The sequence below is a fragment of the Candoia aspera genome, chromosome 2 (genome assembly GCF_035149785.1).
Source record: "Candoia aspera isolate rCanAsp1 chromosome 2, rCanAsp1.hap2, whole genome shotgun sequence".
NCBI classification, from domain to species: Eukaryota; Metazoa; Chordata; class Lepidosauria; order Squamata; family Boidae; genus Candoia; species Candoia aspera.
In genome coordinates, this window is record NC_086154.1 from 44,731,976 (window position 1) to 44,756,951 (window position 24,976).

The following is a 24,976-nucleotide window of genomic DNA, read 5'->3' on the forward strand; positions in this document are numbered from 1 at the left end:
CTTTTGCAATGCTCAAATCATGAGCACTGCAAAAAACACTTTGACAAATTTTATTCTGGGAAGTTAAGGAAATGGTATTTCATTGTACGCACCAGATGGGCTGCTTTCTGCTTCTCCTCTTGGGCACTACTTCTCTCCTGGTGGAGGGTAGCATTCAGGCTGTCGCTGACTGCCTCCCTCTCCCTCTCTCTTTTTGCCAGTCGAAGTAGTTCCTCTTGGACCACTGCCTGCTCTTGCTCATACCTGTAAAGAAAAAAGTGATCAACAGCCATTTGGCTAAAGGTTCTCAGGGTTTTTTAAATATAATTTTTATTAAAGCTTTTAAACAAGAAGATAAAAACTAACACAAACTAATACTGTATAAAGTAAGAAATCACTTATTTCAGTAACAATGAAGCCACAAAAAAACTGGCCAACTGTTTTTCAGCATCATAATCCTAAAAGCATTTCACCACAGTCAAGCTTGATTTGCTCACTGTGGTAAGACCTGATTTGTTTTAGCCATAATTTGTTGAGTGAGCCACAATTACTGCTCACATACACACAAAGCCAAACCTTGTTGTGGGGAAAATAGGAGGAGGAAGGAGTATTAGGTATGTTCGCCACCTTGAGTTATTTATAAAAATAATAAAGGTGGGATAGAAAAATAAAAAGATAAAAAAATAAATAAGCTAACAACATGGCAGCTTAGCGTAATTATTAAATTCAGTCTTTATAAGCTGCCTGAAAATAAAACCATTAATTTCTGATCAAGTTGCAGTTGAGGATAGGTTATCACACTGGAAGCCTCTGGAAAATCTGTGTTTCAATAATTAAGAAAAGGCTGATAATATTCTTCAGGTTAAAATTATCTGAGTTTTGTAGACCCAATTACATATGACTGGACTTCCAGAACAAGCAGAGAATGGCCAGCCAGTTCTTTTTATGTAAACTCTAAACTATGAAATATTGGTTTATTTATTTATTTTTATTAATCAAATTTGTCACCGCCCATCTCCTCCCACCAGAGGGACTCTGGGTGGTTTACAAGGAATTAATCAATAAAACAATAAATATATAGTAAAATTACAAAATATAAAAGTGCACTATAAGAAACAATTACAAACAGATAATCAGTATAGATAAAAATAAAGTCCAGATGGCTATGATCTTGTTCAGTCCTTGCGTGGGAGGGTACTTTAGGGTACTAGCCAACCCCAAGTATGACTATTCTTCTCCCTGCCCCAAGCCAGGTGGCAGAGCCAGGTCTTCAAATTCCTCCAGAAGGCTAGGAGCGATGGGGCCAACCTCACCTCTGGGGGCAAGATGGTCCAAAGGGCGGGTGCTACTGCAGAGAAGGTCCGCCTCCTGGACCTCGCCAGATGGAATTCTCTTACCAACAGGGTCCGTAGCATGCCCTCTCTGCATGATCGGGTGGGACAGGTTGATGTAGCGGGGAAGAGACGGTCCCTCAGGTAGCCTGGTCCCATATCATGTAGGGCTTTAAAGGTGATAACCAACACCTTGAATTGGACCCGGAAGCATACTGGCAACCAATGCAGCCTGCGCAGCAAAGGTGTTATATGTGCCCTTCTGGGGGAATGAAAATTGCCCACGTGGCTGCATTCTGGACCAGCTGTAACTTCCAGATACACTTCAAGGGTAGCCCCATGTAGACCGCATTGCAATAGTCGATATGGGAGATAACAAGAGCATGAGTGACCGCTTGAAGGGCCTCCTGATCCAGGAAAGGCATAACTGGTGCACAACACAAAGCTGCACAAAGGCCCTTCTGGCCACGGCTGCCACCTGCTCTTTGAGCAGGAGCCATGAGTCCAAGACAACCACCAAGTTATGCACTGGGTCTGTCTGGGGCAGTGCAACCCCATCCAGAACCAAAGATGACAAAGTCCCAGATACAGAAGAGCCATTAACCCACAGCCACTCCATCTTAGCAGGGTTCAGCTGAAGCCTGTTGTTCCCCATCCAGACCCCTACAGCCCCCAGGCACCGAGGGAGGGCGGTCACGGCATCACTTACCTCACCCGGGATGGAGATATACAATTGAGTATCATCAGCATATTGATGATACCTCATCCCATGGTGACAGATGATTTCACCCAGTGGTTTCACGTAGATGTTGAATAGGAGAGGGGAGAGAACCGAGCCCTGCAGCACCCCACAACGGAGGGGCTGAGGGTGGGATCTCTCACTCCCTATCACCACTGATTGGGACTGGCCCTGGATGAAGGAGGTGAACCAGCACAGAACCAAGCTGCCCACCCCGAACCCGGAGCTGCCCCAAAAGGATACCATGGTCGATGTTATTGAAAGCTGCTGAGAGGTCAAGAAGAACAAGGATGGATGCACTGCCACCATCCCGCTCCCACCAGAGATCCATAAGCACGACCAATGCCATTTCCCTCCCATATCCGGGCCTGAAACTTGACTGAAAGGGGTCTAGATAATCCATTTCATCCAGAACGACACACAAGTAAAAACTGACTGAACTATCCATTTTGGACATCTGTAGTGACTTCAGCAGTTCCTGCGCTATACTCTTCCTAATCTCTTATTTATCTCTTTATATCTCATGTTTGACAAATATATATATATGAACATATAATTTAAGATAACGCAATCTCTTCTCCCAGATAAAAGAATATTATTCTGTCAAACTTCTTTATCAGTGGACATTCACTAGAGATTTATATAGGTGAAATCATGCTCCTGGCTTCTGAAATATCTCCGCAGTGTCTTTTAAAACACTCCTTCTGTCAAATTCCAGACATTTTATGTGACATACAGTAGATTTACTATTACTTCAGCCATACTACTGTTGATTGAGGGAGGAAGGAGACCTAGCAGGAGTTTGCTGAGGGAGTTCAACAGGATGAAGGGAGAAGCAACTAGAAAAGTGCTGTGTTCTGAAGGAGGAAGTTGCTAACTGCAAGAGATGTGTCCTGAGAAAGGCTGATTACCCAGCGTGGATGACTAACACTAGGGACTTATACAATTTTTAGAGTATAACGCAGATGTCGTTGAGATGATATAAAACCTGTCCTCGTTATTATTGTCACAACTGTACAACAGTGAAGACAGTAAGATATGACTTGCTGAATAAGCAAAGACTATAAAAGGAATATCAAGCAACCAGGTTCCAGGGAGCGAACTCACTAAGCAACCATACAAAGAACACTAACAAGAGTTTGCCTCAGGAGTCTTGAGACAGAAGTTTAAGGAAGAGTCCCTAAGTCGCTAGTTTCATCTAAAGTAGACAGTGAAGTATCAAGTGGAATAGGACATCAAGTGCAGTGCCACAAGGACCAATCTTGTGTCCTCTTTAATACTTTTGTAATGACCTGGGTGAAGAAGTAGAGGGAATACTTGTCAAATGTGCAGATGACATATGATGAGATAGAAAAGCTACAAAACAGAAATAAAATTCAATTGCAATATAAATATTTAGAACATGCCTTAGATAAATATGATTTTCCTTCTAAGATTTTTAACTGGATTAAAATATGGTATTCTTATCCATTACAGAGGGTTATTACTAGTGGAATTATTTGTTTATCCATTAGGATGTGGCATGGAACTCATCAAGATCGCCTCTGTTTTCCTTTTATATTTAATTTGACTTTGGAATAATAAGACTGTTTTATCAGACAAGCCAATGACATTTCAGATATTAAGGTAGCTAGAGAAGAACAGAAATTATTGTTATATGGTGAAGATTGTAATGTTTTACTGATAATTATCAGTGCTCTTATGAAATAGATGGCTGCTTAAGTCACTGGAGTAATAAACTTCATATTGGATCTAAGTATGATTTTTTTTAAAAAGCCCTACATGTTGTTTGAATTCTCTTAAATATCTTGGATTAATTATGCCATAAGATTTCTTCATTGGCAAAAATAAATATTTCAAATTGTTCATCTCACTTTAATATCAACAGAAGTTGTTTGTTAAAATCCCTATGAATGTATCAGAAATAATGTTGTTAAAATGAATATTACTTCAAGATTGACACATACTCTCAATATACTCACAATTAATGCCTAAACTAATATCTGCTAAGTATTTTAAGAGGATTAATAAGATACTGAGATTTTTAAAGGGATGGTCTTGACCTCTAATTTTTCTTTTATCTAAATTATGACTTCTATATACAGACAAAGGCTCAGTTTTCCTGATTTCATTCATATGCTGGGCTTATATTTTTGATCTCTATTTCTTTGTGATTTATCCCCAAAGCCATTATGGGCATAATTAGAAATACATTATTTGATATCTGGCCAAAGACCTGGTTCCTGTTCTAAGCCAGCTGTTTTTCCTGCATTAAAGGCTACAAGACATATTTGGATGGTGTTGGAAAGGCAACTTAAATTTGAGCCTAATTCTCATGAAAACCTGACACTTTGGGATAATCCTGAACTGAACATTACTTGTAAATTTCTTCTGGAGTTCTAAGCGAAAAAATGGTATTGACATGTTGGATCAGCTTATTTTTAATCCATTTTTACATCTGATACATTTCAAGAAGAATTTTGATTACCTAAAACGCCTGAATGGTTCCTTGGTATCTTTGGTGTTACCTCTTGACAGAATGGAACTGCTCCTGAAAGAGCAGATCTGTGAATTGGGGGTACTCCTGGACTTTTGGGTACTGCTGGATGTGCAGTTAGAGGCCATGGCAAAGGGATCTTTACCTAGCTTTGCCTGGTGTGCCAATTGCAAACCAATCTGGAGCATGAGACCTTTGTGACAGTAACTCACAGCCTCACCAACCCTAATTTGAGTACTGTTATTGTCATGAGTAAGGATGGCGAGCAGGGGGCTCCCTTCCAGACTGTCAAGCGCATGCGTAGCACTGAGGAATTGTTCAGCCATTCAAAGAGACACAGATCGGGACCGCCTTAACCCTTGGGGGTTATATGTCTGGGTTTTTCCCACGCTTCTTCAGTTTGTTAGGATTCCTGTTAAGTACTAGCAATAAATATTAGAGACCAGTATATTGTCTCAGTGTGTTTCCTGGTTGTTAGGACAGTTATGTTCTCTATTAGGGGGCTGCCCTTGAAGACCACTCAGAAGTTTCAATTGCTCTAGAACACAGCTGCCTAATTGTTGGCAGGTACTCACTCACACAAGCACATTAAACCTATGCTCCAGGTCCTGCACTGGCTTCCTTGGCTTCTAAATGCAATTTTAAAGGGCTGGTTTTAACCTTTAAAGCCCTACACAGCTTGCCACTAGACGACTTGCAGGACCACCTTCTCTAACCAGTTTCATGTATTTATTTATTTATATAAGAAATTTTTAAAAGAATAAAAACAATACAAATTTTTGAAAAAAGAATAAGGTAACAAGTAGGGGGGAAAGGTACAAAGAAATAAATAGAAAAAGAAAAGAAAAAGTTATGAAGTGGCTTCCGATCTTCTTAAAAGCAGTTACAAGTTGTCAGATTCCTCTGATCAAAAGGTTCACAGAACCCCTTATCGGAGCATCTTCCATCACTTCCTTATCAATGGGGTAGACTCGCTGTCGCCGGATGGGAGGGGGTGTTGGGTTGGAGTGTGAATTGTATTGTTATGGCTACAGATTTATGATGGTTCACATCAAGGCCAGTCAGTACAGATACATCAGCAACACCACCTGGATGGGAAGGGGGGTGACATACTTTTGTGGGAAAGGAAGGCAATCAAGGGAATGTAGTTTTCAATGTATGTTTTAGCAGGAATTCTCCATTCGCAGCTTTACCTCTGTCCTAGTCATTTCGCTTCATTAAACAGTTAAAGACTCCTGGTCTCCTGACTATCATTGTGTGAATGCTCGAATGGTCTAGAGTACGTTCGTATTTTACCCTCTCTGAGATTACAATTTAATTTCCTTCTTTCCATAATCTACCCTTCTAATCATCAAACCTATAAATCACAAGTTATTTTTTTTTTCTTCTTTCAGCAAAGAAGTCCATAAGGGGTTTCCAGTTCCGAATAATTATGGTTATTGTCCTTTCTCTAATCAGACAAGTCAATTTTGCCATCTCTACTAATTCTGTTATCTTCACCAGCCACTCCTCCATTGTGGGTATTTCAGAGTTTTTCCATTTTGGTGCATATAATAATCTCATAACAATTATCATATACAAAAAGAATCTTCCATAACTCTTTTCTAATTGTCTATTCATTAGTCCCAGCAAGAAAAGTTCTGGTTTCAATTGAATATTAATCTTTTAAAATTCTTTGTATCACTCTGTGTATTTGGACCCAACCTTCTCAAACCAGTTTCAGTTCACTCAACCTGTATATTATTTATTTATTTATTATTCAAATTTTATTACCACCCATCTCCCCCCAAAAAAGAGGGACTCTGGGCGGCTTGCAATAAAATCAAGCTACAACAATAAACGTTAAAATCCCATAAAAATAGAGCACATGCAATAAATAAATATAAAATCCAAGTGGCTATAAAATTCCAATTCGGTGGGAGGGGCTCTAAGGCGCGAGTCACCCCCAAGAATGGTTAACCACTTTCCCGCCCCAAGCAAGATGGCAGAACTGTGTGTGCGTGTGTGTGTGTGTGTATATATATATATATATCCATCCATCCATCCACCCAAAAGGAACTGGTTGTGCTTCCCCACTTTTATGAGGTGAGGCGCAGGGATTTCAATTGGTGCTGTTTTCCTATTGGTGAGTCTGCTTATGGAACAGCCTCCCCCAAGAAATTTGATTAGCCCAATGCTGCTGGCTTTCTTTATATTACTAAAAACCAAGTTGTTTTGGAGAGCCTTTAGGATACAAATTGATGTTATTAGTTATTGTGTGATTTATGTATAACTGGGGATTGGTTGGTTTCTATTTTTACAGTTATACCATGGACATTTTATTGTATTTTTATGGACATACTATAAACCACTGAAAGTCTCTTTTGATTGCAGTAGACATGTCACATAAAGAAATAATTATTTAATTAAAACATATTTTGAGTTCACAATTTGGGTCTGTTGAATCTTAAACTCCAAAATTATTAATATCCTTAGAGTTCTGGAGGATCCCATCTACAATTAATTTTTATATGTATTTGAAAAGATTTACTAAGATAGATCCAAGAAACTTGCATAAAATTTGGAACAAAAAACCTGGAATATTCTGTTTTAATAAATTAATGGGCTAGAATTTTGTGGGTTTGGATGGATCCCATTGCTTTGGGGAGAGGACGGGGAGCTGGATAGGGAGTTGGGGAAGAGAGTAAGGGAATGCATTACAGTGGTGACAGGCATGGGGAGGTACGGCAGGAGGCAGGCCACTCTTGGAGAAGGTGGCCTTGGTGTTTAAAACTGGTTCCACATTCTGGCCCACTGTACTCAGCCCCAAGACCTGGTTTCCAGAGCTTCAGTGGCTCTGGACTCCAGCTGCTGCTGCTGCTTAATTCCAGGTCAGCCTATAATAACACTCCCTTCATCTATGACTTATCAACCAAGCACAGAAAAGAGCCCCCTTAAGGCTTATTGCCTTGTGGCGATAAGGGCGGTGAAGTGCTCTTACTTCTCCACTTTTACTGGGTCTGCAGATAGCTGCCCAGCAGCCCCATTTCTGGTGACCAGGCCCCCCCTGGGTAAGAAGGAGCAGGGGGAGCTCTTGCATGGCCGCTGTGAGGAATATTCTTAGCATCTGTCAGACAAAGTTGTTCAGCTCCACTCCAGCTGGGCAGATCCTTTGGAAGTGACTGAAACAATTCTGAGCCCTGTTATCTGGGAGAAGTTTGAGACAGTCAAACTTCTGAGGAAGTGGACAGGGTCCTCATGGCTGTGTGCTGGCCCCATGCCCCTCCTGGTTGGTTAAGGCCTCTCGCATATGGTTGGGTCCAAGGGGTGGTTAATGCTTCTTTGTGGGAGGGGAATGTACCTCCTGCCTTGAAGGAGGCAGTGGTATGCCTCCTTCTCAGGAGGACATCCTTGGACCCAACCACATTCAACAACTTTCGTCCAGTCTCCAACCTTCCCTTTTGGGGGAAGGTTGTTGAGAGGGTGGTGAGCACTCCACTTCGGAGGACCCTGGATGAAGCAGATTATCTGGGCCTTTTTCAGTCTGGATTCAGGCCAGGGTACAGCACCAAGACAGTATTGGTAGTGCTTGTGGATGACCTCTGGAGGGCTCAGGATGGGGGTGGTGCAACTGTCCTGGCCCTCCTGGATCTCTCAGCGGCTTTTGATACTATTGACCATGGTATCCTTCTGAGTCAGGCTCAGAGATCGGAAGGCACTGTTTTGGGGTGGTTCTCCTCCTCTCTCCATGACCAATTTCAGTCAGTGCTTGTGGTGGGGGGAAGAGGTTGAGCCCTACGCCCCTGCAGTGTGGGGTTCCTCAGAGCTCAGGTCTTTCCCCTCTCCATTTTAACATTTACATGAAGCTGCAAGGTGAGGTCAATGAGAAATCTATACCTTATCTGCCACAATGGATTACTAACACATTTACTTGTCAATTAGCATTTTTTCAACAAAGGGACAAGAAAAGAGGACCTCTAGCAATTGGTCAAGTTGAAGGGGGGTGTTCTCTTTATAAATTGTTTTCCAGAATTTGTTTTATTTTTTAAATTAATTTTGCTGTTACTCTACACTGTTAATACATTGTTAATACTGCTGAATGTGTATATTTTTTCTCATTAGTCTGATAGAATAAATTTAAAATACATTTTAAGAGAACAAAGGCATCTAGATAGTGATCATTTGATGAAAACATCATACCTCTTATACAGATCCTCCTCTGCTTCAGAAGTATTTTGACCCAAACTCTCTGCGGTTGGTGGGCAAATCCCTGGACAAATGAAAATAAATACTTACTACAAAAAAAATAAATTTCCCATTTCTTTTTTATATGAGGTATAAAGGGAAAAGAAGCTAAGTCACTCAGCGAAATTATAAAGCAATCTATTTCAGAAGAAAACTGCAACAACAAAAGAAGGCTATACAATCTAAAATATTGGCTGAATAAATTGCTTATGAACTATGAGCATACTGAAACATTCCGAAGTGCCAACAGGAATTGTGCCCAGTTCATTCTCACAACAGAAAAGCTATTACAAAAACTAACAATACCCATTATTAGGGAGCGGGGGGATGCCGTATACTCATGTAAATAATAGCTCATCCTAGAACATGTCTCTAGTAGTACAGAACAGATTCATTAATTCATAAGCCATCTCTTAAATAAAAGGCACACAATACCTGTGGACACCTTAGGTTTCCCTTGCGATTGCTGGTCCTGTTTAGGTTCGCATTTCTCCTTCATTCTGTTTACTACATCTTCAGAAAGCTAGCCCAAATAAAAAGAAGAGTTGAAAGGTAAGAAAGTTTAAGTTCACACATTTTCTTAAAGTTATGTTTTCTTAGCAATGATTTATTAGATAAACACAACTGTCATGGTTTATAAAGTACAACGGATTCATTCACACAAGTTATTAATCCAAAACCTGAAAAAATAAATTCTGTTTTAGCATGAGCCATGCACCAGGTAAGGGAGTAATTAAATTACTATGTACGTGTTACCTGTACATCTATCATCTGGAAATTTCAAGAGATCTATACAAATCCATAGAAATAATGTGTTATTGTCCTGATACTTTCTTTTATCTACTACATGCTTCTTAATCTACCACACTGATTAGTCCTGATGTCAGAAGGGTTTGTAACAAAGCTCACCCCTAGCTTTTTTGTTCTCATATTTGCAACAACTTAGCCACCACTACCATTCTAATCAATTAATTCAAATAATACCAATTAAATCTCAGTCAGTAATTTAAACTTCTGATGGTAAATTTTGCAATGATCAGTGATTTGCCATTACACATAGTCAGTCTATATATGCTCCATTACATCCTTTGAAGGCACTGTAGAGAAAAAACAAAAGCCAGTTATTGACTAAATCCTAGGACTTCAGAATCTATTCAAACAAATAGTATTTTTTTAATGTGCATTTTATTTGCAAATATAATGCACAAAGATCTAATTTATTTTGAGTAGTTTGTGGTCATAAACTGTTGGGGATATTGATTTCCCCTACTCCTAATACGCATTTATTGTTCCAGACAGTACATGATTATATTTGCTACATAGAATATACACCAAAAACTGTTCAGAGGCCTTATTCTTAAGATTTGTCTCCATTTGCACATTACATAATACAAGTCTTCTCTCTCTCAACCACACAAACCCACATCTTTTTCAGGACTTTAATTGGCTTGATACTGCTAAAGGCTGCTAAAGGTTACCACATTTGCCTATCATTTCTTTTTTTAAAAAAAATAATAAGATAGGAAGTGGAAGGAATTTGGCCTTTTCCTCAGTTGCTTTCTAAATTTAACAAATGGTGTTGGAACTGGATTCAAATCCTTCAGTAGCCTTTAGCTAAAGAACAAAATCTTCCACCGAGTCATACAAAAAATACTTTCCTTCTGAGAAGAGGTGCAAAAGTCATGAGGATTACCAATCCCTTTCCACAGTTCCACAGTAACAAGAAAATAGGAACGTTGCTGTTATTACCATTTGTAATAATAAAGCTAAAGTCCGCAAGACTTACTTTTGTTAAAACCTACAAGAACTCTGCAATGAATTATTTTTAAGTGGACCTTACTGGAAAGAGAGAGGGAGGACAAATCAGAATCACCCTTACAGTTCAAAGCCCGCCACTCAGCACCCACCACTCCTCCTCCCTGTAGCGCGTCCACCCTCTCCGCCCTTTGCATCCTCCGAGTCCTTTGCCCGCAGGAGCCTCCCTCCATCCTCAGGTTGAACCTCCACTCACCCTAATGCCCTGCAACACCCGAACTTGCTCGTTCTCATCCAGCTCGAAGGAGACCTTCCTGCTGCCATGGGTGCTCCCGCTAGCCCCCATGGCACCAAGAGAAAAAGAAAACTCAGAGGCAAGTTCAAAATCAAGACAGAAACCCAGACAACAGACTCCGCTCCACCGGCCTATAAAGTCGCTCCCGGTTGGCGGCAGCGGAGAAAGTCTCCAATAGCGCTACACGGTCTTGGAGACGGCCGCGAAGGACGCTGGAAGCTGTAGTCTTCCTTCTTCATATTCTCCTCCAGAGATGCTGCTGCTGAGCAAAACGGGACAAAATGACTCAGAAGCGGAAACTGCTTACGGTTACGTTTGCCTGAGCGATTGGTCTGGAAGAGGCATATGCATTTCAGTGAACACTATACACTGAAATTAACTGCATTTATACAGAATATCTGTTGGAAGTTGCAATTCACTTACAAAAAATGAGATTCAGGTACAGAGAAAAGCGAAAGTGAGGAAATGGTAATAAACAATTATAAGTGGATTAACTCATACTCAGCATTCCAAATTGCTACCTCCCAAGGATGGTCCTCTTAATTTTTTTTAACTACTTGAAGTGATTTTTGCATGCAATTTTAAATAAAATCTGTGGGCATCAGACACTTCCCAATGTTAGTAGATTGTTAGAAGCTGTGTTTTGAGTCATATTATTATTCATTATTTATTTGTTAATTTATAGCCTACCTTTCCTCAATAGCAAAAGGTGGCATAATTCTTCTATTTTCTTTCTATAATGTTAATTCTGTGAGGTAGGGTCATTTGATAAGATAGTGCCTATCTAAATTTGAATTATCCAGCTAATTCTAAGATCGAGTCTGCCTGGATCTCCCAGGTGTCAATCTGACACCTCAGATATTACACCATAATCCTGAAATTTTGTCCATAAAGGCTACTGAATTGAATTGAAATTTGTCATCTGAAGGGCCATAGGTTCTGTTTCTTTGGATAATTTGCAGAGCCACTGCTGTCCAGAATTACAATTCCAGAAGAAGAGCAATATTTTGTACAATTTCGTTGGCTTTTCCAGCACTAAAATTACAAATAGTTCAGCCAATTTGGATTTAGCGGTAAAGATGTTGGTCAGGTATTGGAGAGACACAGGACCTAGTCCACCTTTAGCCATGAAAGCTCACTGGGTGACTTTAAGCCAGTCTCACTCTCTCAGCCCAATCTATTTTTTCAGGTTATCATGGGAAAAGGAGGAGGAGGAAATACTACCTTGAGCTACTGAATGAAAAAAGGAGGACATACATTTTACAAATAAATGAACAAATCGATGTGTCCTACTCCACATGATCCACACTTAGCTCTTATTAGTTACTATATTTACCTGAAAGGCAAACAGTCCTGAATTTAAGACAATCTTCATTGTCAAAGGAAAATTAGCTGGGCAAATACTACTCTTTCAAATGCATCAGACTGCTGCCACCCAGAACAATAACAAAAACAATTCGTTTAGTTAAGTTGGGGGAAGAGCATTTTGGAAATGATCCAAAATCCAAATACTACTTTTATTTGGACTTATCAAAATATCACCAAAAACCAGGCAATACATTAAATATATTAAATCTGGGAAGTAGAGAAGACTGAAAAGCTTACAGCCATGAAATCTACCTTAATTGCTGTCATAGCTGATAGATGATAATTTAAATCAGGACTTGTTAGGGGAAATGCATGATTGAAACTGCATCTTAGAATGCATTGTCAACTACTGAGACAAACATAATGGTTGATCTTGTTCTGTAACTCATGAAATCCAGTTGCTACTGAGATGTTTCCATTTAAATGCTTTAGCTTCCTTCCCTGATGAAAATAAATACATCCTTTCTTGTTTCTGAGCTTCCAAACTTTTGGTGTCCTGTGCAACAGAGTTTTTTTTTTTTCTAATTAAAATGTGTCCATCAAATTAGGCAATTAAAAATAGATGAAAACATCTTGGCTCAAAAAGCTTGAAGGAGGAACATTTGTGCCTATTCCCAGACAAAATAATTGTTATATTTTGGACACTGGTACAGTGTGTGGCTACCAGAATGCTTAGGAAGTCACAGTAAATATAAATGCCTCTTATTAGATTCTTTTGTCCCTGATAGCACCTCAGAAAGGAATTAATAAAAATTGAAGTTTCAAAATGCAAAGCACAGTCAAAGCACAAATATTTAGCTGTTGTGTTATAATGAAAACTGACGGCCTCCAATGCAGAATAATAGAATATTTGTTATCTGTTTGAGTACATGAAGCAGCTAATTGTAGGTTTAGGAAGGGTTTATTTCTTAATCTGTAAAGGGACTTTGCCTTGCATCACCATAGCAACCACAATAAAGAAAACTTCGTGTTTATTAAACATGAAAAGTATGATAAAATTCAATTACTTGAATTCAGAATCAAAAGGACTTGCTATTTTTATTTTTTATTTAATTTTTTTATCCCTCTATTATTTTTATAAATAATCCTACAGCACAGTATGCATCTGTGTGTTTGTGTGTGTGTGTGTGTGTATAATAATCAAGTACATAATTACAGTGGTTCTCTTTCCTTCATGGGCAGTTTATTTTATTAGCATAGATTTAAAAACACCCAATTCCAGACAATATGGGTCCAAAATGCAGCAGCATGGATAGTTCCTCAGTACAACAATTCTGTGGACTACACTAGCTTTCTATCAGCTTCCAGGTGCAATTCAAGGTGCTGGTTATCACGGATAAAGCCCCACAGGGCCCAGGACTGGGTTGTTTGTGGGCCACCTTCTTCCAAGGGTATCTGCCTGTCCCACACACTCCAATAGGGTGGGCACACTCTGGCTCCTCTCATGGAACAATGGCATCTTATGAGAGCTAGGGGGCATGCCTTTTCCATGATGGTGCCTGCTCTCTGGAATTATACTACCCCTACCCCACCCTCACTGTATTTATTTTCTCATTTATTTACAGGACTTTTTTGGCCGCCTGTCTCACATAATGATTCTAGGTGGCTCACAACAATCCATAAAAACATAGGTAAAAACAAAGTACCAAAGAACTGACACCGTGAGTCCCAATAATGACCTGACTCATGCACAGTTGAATTATGCAGAATTCAGATTTATTAAGATTAGTGTACAGATCAAGAGAAAAGCTTCCCACCTAAACTAGCTAATTAAAACTTTCCAGTCACCCCACTCCCCCCTTCTATCTCTTCCCACCTAATTCTAACACGTTGACTCATCATGGCAGATGAACACGATTCAGCAATCATTTGATTGTGGAGTCTGACAGGTACCCTCCTCCCCAGGTGCCAGCCAAACAGCCTCCCATTCAGCCCCCATTCTAGCCCAATGTTTGGGGAAGAGCCAGGTCTTCACCAGCCTCCGGAGGCCCAAAAGGTTAGGGATTCCTCTGATCTCAGATGGAAGGCTCTTCCAAAGGGCTGGGGCAGCCACTGAGAAGGTGCGCCTCCGAGGTCCGAACAGGCGGCAATATTTAAGGGAGGGGGTAGTACAGTTGGCCCTGATCCTGCAGCCCTTTAAAAGGTTATGAAATCCAGGCTCTTTTCTCAGCTGTTTGGGTCAGGGTGATTAGAGATTCTGTCTGGAAGCATACAATAAATCTGAGTACCCGATCTGCTTTAGTGGGTATTATTTTGTTTCTGGTATCTTTGTGTAGCGTACACTGCCGAGTCACACTGTTTGAGTTCGGCAGCCATATACTGCAAATTCAATAAATAAAATTCCCCGCCAAAGTCTTGCCCTATATTATTAAGTGGGGCTGGCCTTAAAAACAACCTGGAAACTTCAGCTAGTACAGAACATATAGGATATGATCAGTGAAAAGTTAGGAATTTAATGGCTATTGTTATTTGATATGTATTCCATCTTCCTTCCAGCCAAAGTAGTAACTGGCAAGCAGAAATCTAAATAGCCAGACCAAAACACATTTTATTTTTTTATTTATTTTGCTCTGATACTATTTTTATGTTGTTTATGTTATATTGTCTTGAACTTATATTCTGTGCCAGTGTCATAAGGGAGCTAACAAGTTATAAAGTACTAGCTGTCTGTTCATTTTCAAACCCCATTCAAGATATTGCTGTTTAATTTAAAGCCTAAAACAGCTTGGAGCCCCCAATATTTGTATCCAGTGGCCAAAGTGAATCAGGGGATGTGTGGTTTATTATGGTTAAAGAAGAGAGTTTGCTTTCTCAGTTGTAGCTTCCCAGTCAGCACTGATGTTGCAACTATCGATTTCACACTTTTTCATTTACCCAGATGTTTAATTAGATGTTCCAACGAGCCTGCTGCCTTTTTTCACTGATCGTAATGTTCTATTTTCTACAGCCCTGGTATCTACAAAGATGAAGGACGAGTTTAATAAATAGAGAGGCATTTCAAAAATAGTTCACTTTATTAAGCTAAAGGGAGTTACTCAAAGCAAGCATTGGGGAAGAAAGAATAGATTTACCATAGTCTCTACATCTGGCTAAGCAACCTAAACTGGATCTGTTTCATCACATGTGAATCCTAAAACTAGTATTACAGTCACTGTTGCCTTCTTCAGTTTATTTTATTCATATTTAAATAAATAACAAGGTTTAAGGATGTTCTTCAAGAACATTTGTCTAATAAAATTGAAAACAGTATCAAACCACCACTATTAGTTCTGGGTAGATATGGCACTAAGGCCTACCTGAAAGTGTGTTGTGATCCCAGTCTGAAAAACACCGCTCTAAAACCTAACCAGATTTGAGGGAAAAGAAACTTAACAATGACTATTTTCCTCAAAATAAATACATTTCATTATTAGCAGGCTACCTTAATTCTGAAAAAGATTAGCAGAAAAATATGGAGACGCACAGGCAAAGTGTCTATGGTGGGAGGGATGTCTTAATTTATGTCAAAGTTCATTTATTTTACAGACAAAAATATACATAGCTTTATTTTTAAATTTTGTTCCAACATTTCATGACACATGCAATACATTCACCCCCACAAACATTGTCTGCTTATGGATGATATTTTGCTCTGGACAGGGAAGGCATATCTATATACACATTTAAAATCAGTATGCTTGGAAGGAGACATTTCCTTCACTTAGTGCAGTTTCTCCTCAGCTGCAGAAAACAAACAGAGATATACAGAAGAGGTGTTTAACGATCAAGTCATCGGGGTGACAAAGAAGAGAATTCTACAGTGGAAAAGGATCATAGCTGAGTGACTGGCCAGTAATTGATGCAGAACATGGTTAGCAAAAGTATATGAAATGTCATCTCACCCTGATTCACATTACCGAAGATATCCATCTTCATATTAAGAATTCTTTCATTTTGTACATGCACCCATATTAAGGTGCAGAAAGCTTTCTCCAACCTTATTCCTCCGGGTCTGTTGGCCTATAACACCAATCAACTCTAGTGAGAATAGGCTACGTAAGGATATTGGGCTGCGCTGGCTGGGGAGGAGAAAGAGATTGGGGTACCCCACAGAAGTAGGGAATCAAGAAATTAAGAAACACTAGCCAGTTGTCTGATTGTAAAGGGTTCCTACTGATTTACAACAGGAGTTTCTATGTTCTGAATTGAGTGAAGATGTTGGGGGGTAGGTAGATGAACCTGTTTTGTATGTCATCACTGACCTTCTCCAGCCTCGTGCTCTTCCTCTGCCATTAAGAGGAAACAGAAACAAATGGGCTGGGAAAACAGGTTTTATATGATCAAACTCACATAATGGTCTGATAAATTCCCTTTTCTGAACAGAGGGTTCTACCAGCCTAACCCCAATCAACACTATAAAGATTAATGAGATGTCAATTACACATTATGTAAGATTTCTTGCCACAAAGACAATAATGTTGCCAATAGCAGCAAGTCTGATTACGGTATCAAATTCTGATGTTTAGAAATGGCCACTCCGGGCAATAGCAAAACTAAAGACAAAGTGTTGTTCTTTATCACATCAGCCATGCTAATCTGCATTAACAACACATCCAGATAGCAGTTTTGAGCATGAGTCATCTTTTTCTGGATTTTTTCTTTTTTTTAAAAGTAATTTTGAAAGTCTTAAAATCAAGGTCTTGTTATCGTGTAAACTCTGGTGTGGCTTGGCAGGCAGAAATCGCAAATGGCAGAATTTTCAGGACAAATGGAAGAATATGTCTGCATTCAGGAGACAAAATATTAATTTTTTCTGTTTATACTTCAGTTCTAAAGAGGTTTCCCCAAAGCAAATCCTCTTGATTTCAAAGAAAATTGCTGTGAATTTCTGGAATCCTAACCTTATTCATCCACTTGTAGCACAGGTGATCCTAAATTAATGCCATTATAACAACAACAGAAAAAAGACACTCTGCTTTGTCACCCTTAATATGTGGAATTTCAAATCCAATTAGCTGTGTCTACATTTGCCTCCAAACCAGTCTCTAATCAAACAATTTTATCTATAGATCACACACTATTAAGGGTTCCCATAATTCTGCATTTTCCACTCAACTTTACAGCAAGAACATTCACAGCAACAAAACCAAAGCATGATGCAGGGGCACAAAATGCAAGCTTTTTAGAAGGTTTTAGATGCTCTACTTTTTCTTCTTGCCTCCAAAATGAAGCCAACCCCATATTAGATTATACTCCTTCCAGAAACATTTTGATTGTAATTGAAGAAATTAACATTCTTTTGCTTTACTAATCTCACAGAAAAACCTCAGAAGGCTACAAAATGCAGGCATTATCAACATCACCAACACAATCATCAGCCAAATGGCACCAGAGGTTTCAGAAAAGCCAGGTCAGAACACTATCCTCATAATATGGTCCTAACCCTAAGCTTAAGGCACAGAAGACAACAGATGTTATGAACAGCTTGCCCTGAATTTAGACCTCATAGTCACTTCAGGTTTGTATTCTACTTAGATGTCATCCAAAGCATCCATAGCGAGCTGTCTAAAGCAGGTTCCTAAAACATTTCGGTTCACTCTTCTGTCCTTTCCATTTTGGAATTTCCATCCAAAACCATGCTCTCCAACCATCCTCCCTATCATTTGCTCAGGAATGCTGTTGGCTTTACAGTACATCATTCCGTAGCACTCACCTGGCTACATTCTCATTCTAAAATTATACAGTGTATGAAACTCATGCCTGCATGTCCATGAATCACAGTAGTCTAGTCGCACAGCAACATGTTCCAGAGACCTTTCCTTGCTGGCTTTTCTTCCCTTTCCTTCTATATATAAGATTTTTTTAAAAAAATACTATATGCTCCCAGCTTCCCTGTGAAGAATTATGAGATGCTCGAAAGCTTCTTGAATTCTCTCACCTCCATTTCTACCAAACTTCTGTTGCCCAAAATGTTGGAACAATGCTATTCTCCTCCAATTTCAGAGTGAAGGTTACTGCTGGGAATTTGGACTTGTTGGGAACGTAAATGGTAACTAAATCAAACCTAAAACAATAAAACGTGAACAAGGCATCCAACCTTAATTTCAGATTGTGTGTGTGTGAGAGAGAATGTGTGTGTGTGCACGCGTGCGTGCGCGCGTGCGCACACACACACACATACACACAAAGGAACAGTCAATATTCCTGGTTGAATGTGCATTTTATCACCCACAAAAGACGACAAAGGTCTAACCATCTGTATTTGGAATGCTAAGAATATGTAGAGTCAGCATTTATGCTTGTCTGAAATGAAGCTGATCTGTATGTTGCCTCAGGAAGATGAGTACTGTCCCTCCAGGAAGACTATAGTTGCCAATTTTATGTTCCATACAGAATTTAAATAACTTTTTTTAAAAAAACACCTCAAAGGGAAGCGAAGACAAACACATTAGAGTTCCAAAAGGTTATTTGAATGGAGCAATGGGAGCAAGAGAGAGAGATTCTTTCAATCACATTTGCCTCTAGGAGTTAATGGCTTTCCAACGATCACTGTCAATGCTATTGATGCTGCCCACGTGGTATGGCATGGAAGCAACGTCATCTAAGTATGCCGTGGTGTCAATCTGAGTGCTGGAGTAGAAGCCAGAATCCAGGCCTTCTTTTTTGGTTACCCCATAGGCATGGGGAAGGTGCACATCGACATCCTCAGGTTCATCCACCTGGCATTTATAGGAGAAGAGGATCTTTGGTTCAGACCTGCAATAATTAGAAAGGAGGAGAAATAAAACTAATTCTGTGTAAGAGGAGAATCTATGGCATACAATTCCTGAAATAAATAGTAATCAGCTATATTGTTCCTTTATTCATAATTACAGGTAGTCCTTGCTTAATGACCATTTGTTTAGCAACAGTTCAGACTTAACAATGGTGCTAAAACCCCGACTTGCTATTGGTCCTCACACTTACAGCCGTTGCTGCGTCCCCCATAGTCATGATTGGAATTCAGGTGCTTGGCAACCAGTTCACATTTATGACCATCGTAGCATCCTGCGGTCAAGTGATCGCCATTTTCGACCTTCCCAGCCAGCTTCCGGCAAGCAAAATCAATAGGGAACCATGTGATTTGCTTAACGACCGCATGGTTTGCTTAACGGCGTGATTCACTTAACGGCTGATGCAAAAATGGTCATAAAATTGGGTTGGATTTGCTTAACTACCGCATCACTTAGCGACCAAAATTCCTGTCCCAATTGTGGTCATTAAGCAAGGTCTACCTGTACAATCATGAGGAAAATCCAGAATTCAGCATAATAATTTGTTATTTTTGCCTGTTTGTGTTGTTGTCTCTTCCCTGCCCTCTTTTACCTATATTTTGAATGAAAGGTCTGTTGATTTAAGAACCAGCACCAGAGTTTCTCCTGCAAGGTGCAACCTGCAATATGGGATTCCACAAAGCACAGAGTGTGGGATTTGTTGTCTGTCTCTAACTCCCATGAAATCATACCAACATAATCAGTAATCAGGGATGATGAAATCTGCAGAGTAGGACAGCCATAGATTTCCTACTCCTACACCAAAGGAAAGATGGGAGGCAGGTGATATAAAATGCTTCAGAACCGAGTTTCCTGCCAACATTACTGCAGTAAGAAAGTAAAAAGAAATTACTATTAACTATGACAACTTTTGGAATTTCCAACTCATGCCTACTAAGAATTCTAGCAATTGTGGTCAAAAATACCTGGAGGATGCCAAATTGAACACATTATTATAATCTAATATTGCCTCCCTTCCTGAAGTGTACATATTCACACTAGCATTTTCTATAGCAGAAACCCAGAATAAGAATTAAAACAAACATATTTTAATGGGATGGGAGGAGATGGGCGGCGACAAATTGGATAAGTAAATAAGTAAATAAATATTAAGAATACTTTAAGTCTTCCCATCACTACTAGGCATTTTACAGCCTATGCTCCAAGCTACAAAACCTCATTAGGACTTACACATCTTATAGATATTTCTCTTTTGTACACAGTCAGAATTGCTTTAATACTCTGCACAGAGGCATAAGAGTAGTATATTTTATTTATTTATTTATTTATTTATCATATTTTTATTGCCGCCCATCTCCGCCACTCAGGGTATCCTGGGCTGTTCACAATAAAACAGTATAAAATATAATAAAATCAGAATATCATCAGTAAATATACAAATAAAATATAATAAAATCCAAGTGATGGCAGATCTAATTTAACCCATAAGGGGATAAGACCAGTCCTGGCAGGACTAGGGAACCAACCAGCCCCAAGAGTGGCTCTTCCTCTCCCCACTCCAGGCATGGTGACAAAACCAGGTCTTCAGCCGTTTCCTGAAGTCCAGAAGAGAGGAGGCCAACCTCACGTCCGGGGGAAGGGTATCCCAAAGGGCGGGAGCTGCCACAGAGAAGGCCCGCCCCCTGGACCCCGCCAGATGGAATTCTCTTGCAGACGGGGTCCGTAGCATGCCCTCTCTGCATGACCAGGTGGGACGGGTTGAGATAACAGGGATGAGATGGTCTCTTAGGTAACCTGGACCCATGCCATTTAGGGCTTTAAATGTGATAACCAACACCTTGAATTGGACCCGGAAGCAAACTGGCACCCAATGAAGCTCACGGAGCAAGGGAGTAATGTGTGCTGATCTTGAGGCACCAAAAACTGTCTGCGTGGCTACATTTTGGACCAGCTGTAGCTTCCAGATACTCTTCAAGGGTAGCCCCATGTAGAGCACATTACAGTAGTCTATATGGGAGATGACCAGGGCGAGTGACTGTTCAAAGGGCCTCTCTCTCCAGGAAGGGATGTAACTGGCGCACAACCCAAAGTTGCGCAAAGGCCCCCCTGGCCACGACTGCCACCTGCTCTTCAAGCAGGAGTCGTGAGTCCAAGAGGACCCCCAAGTTACGCACCAGGTCTGTCTGGGGCAGTGCAACCCCATCCAGAACCAAAGATGGCAAATTCCTAGGAGCCGAGGGGCCATTAACCCACAGCCACTCCATCTTACCAGGGTTCAGCTGAAGCCTGTTGTTCCCCATCCAGACCCCTATAGCCCCCAGGCACCTGTAAAGGGCAGTCACAGCATCACTTACTTCCCCCGGTATGAAGATGTATAGTTGAGTATCATCAGCATATTGATGATACCTCATCCCATGGAGACAGATGATCTCACCCAGTGGTTTCATGTAGATGTTAAAAAAGAGAGGAGAGAGTACCGATCCCTGCGGCACCCCACAAAGGAGTGGCTGTGGGGCCAATCTCTCCTCCCCTATTAACACCAACTGGGACCGGCCCTGGAGGAAGGAGGTGAACCAGCACAACACTACGCCGCCCAACCCCAACTCCCTGAACCGCCCCAAAAGGATACCATTGTCGATGGTATCGAAAGCCGCTGAGAGGTCAAGGAGAGTAAGGATGGATCCACTCCCTCCACCCCGATCCCGCCAGAGATCATCCATAAGTGCGACCAATGCTGTTTCTGGCCCATATCTGGGCCTGAAACCTGACTGAAAGGTGTCTAGATAAACCGCTTCCTCTAGGATCCTCAGGAGCTGCAGTGCCACCACCTTCTCAACTACCTTCCCCATAAAGGGAGGTGGGAGACTGGATGAAAATTATCCAGCACAGTAGGATCCAGTGATGGTTTCCTGAGGAGGGGGCGCACCAGCACCTCCTTAAAGGCCGCTAGAAACACTCCCTCCTGCAAGGATGTATTTACCATCAACTGGACCCAACCACACGTCACCTCCCGAGCTGCCTTCACCAGCCAGGAGGGGCATGGATCTAAATAACAGGTGGTGGCATTTACAGTCTATACATATATATATATGTACAGGCATAAACAATTATATTATGGATATAGTGGGGGAATCCTTGATTGTCCAAATGATTCAATATTAAGGGAATGAAATTAAATGAAAATGGAAATTCATTCTTAAAACCAAAACCTTGGAAAGGGCTACTCAATTCAAAATTAAACATCAGTCAAATCTGAGAAATCCTTCTATGCAATACACACACACACACACACACGTCCTGGTAAGTTAGCAAGTATCTGTTGTTTGGTGAAGCAGAGCAAGCAGTGTGGCTATCAAAGCACCAGCAAATATTCATTGTCTCACATGACATTACCCAAAAATCATTTCACCAATATACGAAAGTTATTACAAGGCGCTTTTTAAATTCTTGGGTAAAATGCAATAGACATATAAAATATAATAAATATTCCTTAAGATATCGTATTTTAAAAAAAAAAAAAAACTTGGATGTTCCCCAAAGGTTATAATACTATATCTACTAACCTAAGTGTAGTCCCCAATGAATTCAGTGGCATTTGCTTTTGAACAGGCATGTATAAAACGCACTGTAAAAAGGCATCTTCTTTAGTAGTAACATTAAGTATTGATCATACCAGAATCAAATGCCTAAATCAAAATGTCTTTATTTGAATTAGGGCAAAATGTGATGTGCTTTTTCAACTACATCCTTAGTATTGAGCAAAGAAGCTCTGGATATTATCTAACTTTAATAGGTATAAAAATACTTGTATCTTACTCATTAAGTAATAAAATAAACTAATGCTTTGCTTGCTCCAGAGATCATGCCATATATATTTTAATTAACATTAAAGCCACCCAGAGTAAGCCGCCCAGAATAAAATAAAACAAAATAAAAGTTCCCCTCAAGCAATAATGTGGTAAGAAAACCACACTTCCAGAATGCACCTTTTAATACTCTTAATTGATTACTACAACGCTCAGCTGAAAAAACGATACACACTTGTGGTCCTTTTCCCCTGTGGTGTCTGCTACAAGGAACAGCCATGCAAAGAAGAAAAAAGGGTGAGCTCCTGAACTTTTAATAGCTGATCAGAAGATGGATTTCCAGCTGATGAGGTTTGTTCATTAAATTCAGGAAGCCTCTCCGTCTTCAGTAAGCAATACTACAGATACATTTCCAGCAAATCAAAAGCTGGCTATACAAAATGTGCAACCTGTGCATGTCCCCAGCAGATCAGCCTGGACATAAAACTGATAGAATAATTGATCACCAGAGTTTAAGAGCAATTGAAATTATTGCAAATATTTCTCAATTCCCCCATGTGGCCACCAGATGGCAGTCTAAATTCAATTGTTACTCTTTTAGAACGCTTTTGGTAAAAAGCAATTGTGGTACTTTTAAGAACAGAAGCTGCTGACCCTGGAATTAGACCTACATTATTCTGCTCACCACATTAGCGAAATTCACCTTAAAATTTAAACAAATGGCCTTACTGTCTACGTTTCACAGAGCAAAATATTGTATACAGCAGTGTTTCCCAACCTTAGCTATTTTAAGACGTGTGGACTTCGAATCCCAGATGGGGAATTCTGGGAGTTGAAATCCAAGCTAACCTGGACTTCAACTTCAACTTGGAATATTTTAGCCGACTAAAATATTCTAACTTTTAAGAGAAAGGGTAGATTAAAATAATTCAATAAATTACCCAACTAATGATTCAATTCAGATTTCTCTGCTTAAAAAAAAAGACTTTGCTGAAGTGATTTAAAAATTATGCTTACATGATTTTAAAGTTTGGGATGATCTTATTGATTTATATGCTGTTTTAAATTGCTGTTGTCATTGCTCTTATTGGAAGTTTCAGTTTAATTATATTGAGGAAGTTATTTGCCCGTTGTTCTCTAAACTTCCCGGGACACACAACCCAAAGCAAGATCAAGGAGCTATAACCAAACAAACGAAAAGGCTTAGATACTCACCCAAAGAAACTTTTCAGGAATGCCACATAGATGAGTGGAGCAAAGAAGCTGAAATAGAGGAAGGTGGTGGCATCCACACAGCTGTGAACAGACGAAAGAGAAAACCATTTAGCATCTGCTTCTACACTACTAACATTTGTGCCATTGGCTTGCTCTTCAGGAAGGGGTTGTATTCCTTGACAACTGGGGAGCCAAGAAAAAAAGCTGAACAAATGTGTGCTTTCATCAGGGACAGTTCCCAGGCCTACCATCTTCCTTCAAAGGCTTCCCTGCCTCCAGGCAGTCAAGGTTGGAGGGCCTATTTTCAGGGTTTCACCACAAAGGGGCCTTTTATCACACAGTGTTTGCAAAGCCCATGGGACAAAGCGGCCCCAACGCAGTCCAATGACTGCCCTGGATGCATCCTCAAACAATGCCTAGGGCCATCGGCTCTCTTTTTGCTACATCATAGTGGAGCGATTGCTAAGGCAGCTCTCTGTTCTTCAAACTTGTGGAAAAAATATCCTTGACACAAATCACAGTATTACTCTCCAGCTGTAAGAATATCTACACCCAGCCACTAGGGAATAAATGGATGCTGCTCTTGTGCCACCAAGTGAGTAAAAGCACATCCAGCTTCCCTTAAAGCCACTGGGTCTTCAGCTATTGAAAGTCGTATTTTTGTTGCCTAAGCTTATTTATTTTATTTATCCCAATTCTAGGCTGCCTATTCCAAAAACAACTCGGAGGGCTTCACAAAATTACAAACAGTAAAAACATATATATTTTTAAAAACCTACAATTGCCCTGAAACAAACAATTTTTTTTAAAAAAAAGCAATCTTCCCCATGGCCACCTACCTGCCAACCCAACCTGCCCCCCACATTTTTAGGGCTTTCTCAAAGACAGGTGAGTTGGAGCTGAGCAAATCTCTGGGGAGATGCTGTTCCAGAGTATAGACTAGGGTTTGTCAACCTTGGCAACTTTAAGATATGTGGACTTCAACTCCCAGAATTCCCCAGCCAACATCTTAAAG

At 40.2% G+C, this 24,976-nt stretch overlaps 2 protein-coding genes across 5 annotated transcripts in view; both read right to left on the reverse strand.

Moving 5' to 3' along the window:
• The window catches only part of CHCHD6 (coiled-coil-helix-coiled-coil-helix domain containing 6), a 251,274-nt gene extending 240,238 nt beyond the window's left edge, over positions 1–11,036 (reverse strand). For 2 of the 3 annotated variants that reach the window (XM_063291701.1, XM_063291699.1), the window contains exons 1-4: positions 10,782–11,035; positions 9,206–9,293; positions 8,719–8,795; positions 93–236 (exon numbers count right to left, since the gene is read on the reverse strand). In XM_063291701.1, the coding sequence (XP_063147771.1) occupies positions 93–236; positions 8,719–8,795; positions 9,206–9,293; positions 10,782–10,871 (399 nt within the window). In that variant the 5' untranslated portion in view covers positions 10,872–11,035. Of the gene's footprint in view, positions 1–92; positions 237–8,718; positions 8,796–9,205; positions 9,294–10,781 lie in introns of all 3 variants that reach the window. The other variant, XM_063291700.1, reaches the window with a different exon arrangement.
• A 4,147-nt stretch (positions 11,037–15,183) lies between these two features.
• TPRA1 (transmembrane protein adipocyte associated 1) overlaps positions 15,184–24,976 on the reverse strand; it is a 32,973-nt gene continuing 23,180 nt past the window's right edge. For both annotated transcript variants that reach the window (XM_063291691.1, XM_063291690.1), the window contains exons 10-11: positions 23,962–24,042; positions 15,184–18,923 (exon numbers count right to left, since the gene is read on the reverse strand). In XM_063291691.1, coding sequence (XP_063147761.1) covers positions 18,689–18,923; positions 23,962–24,042 — 316 coding nt within the window. In that variant the 3' untranslated portion in view covers positions 15,184–18,688. The remainder of the gene's footprint in view (positions 18,924–23,961; positions 24,043–24,976) is intronic.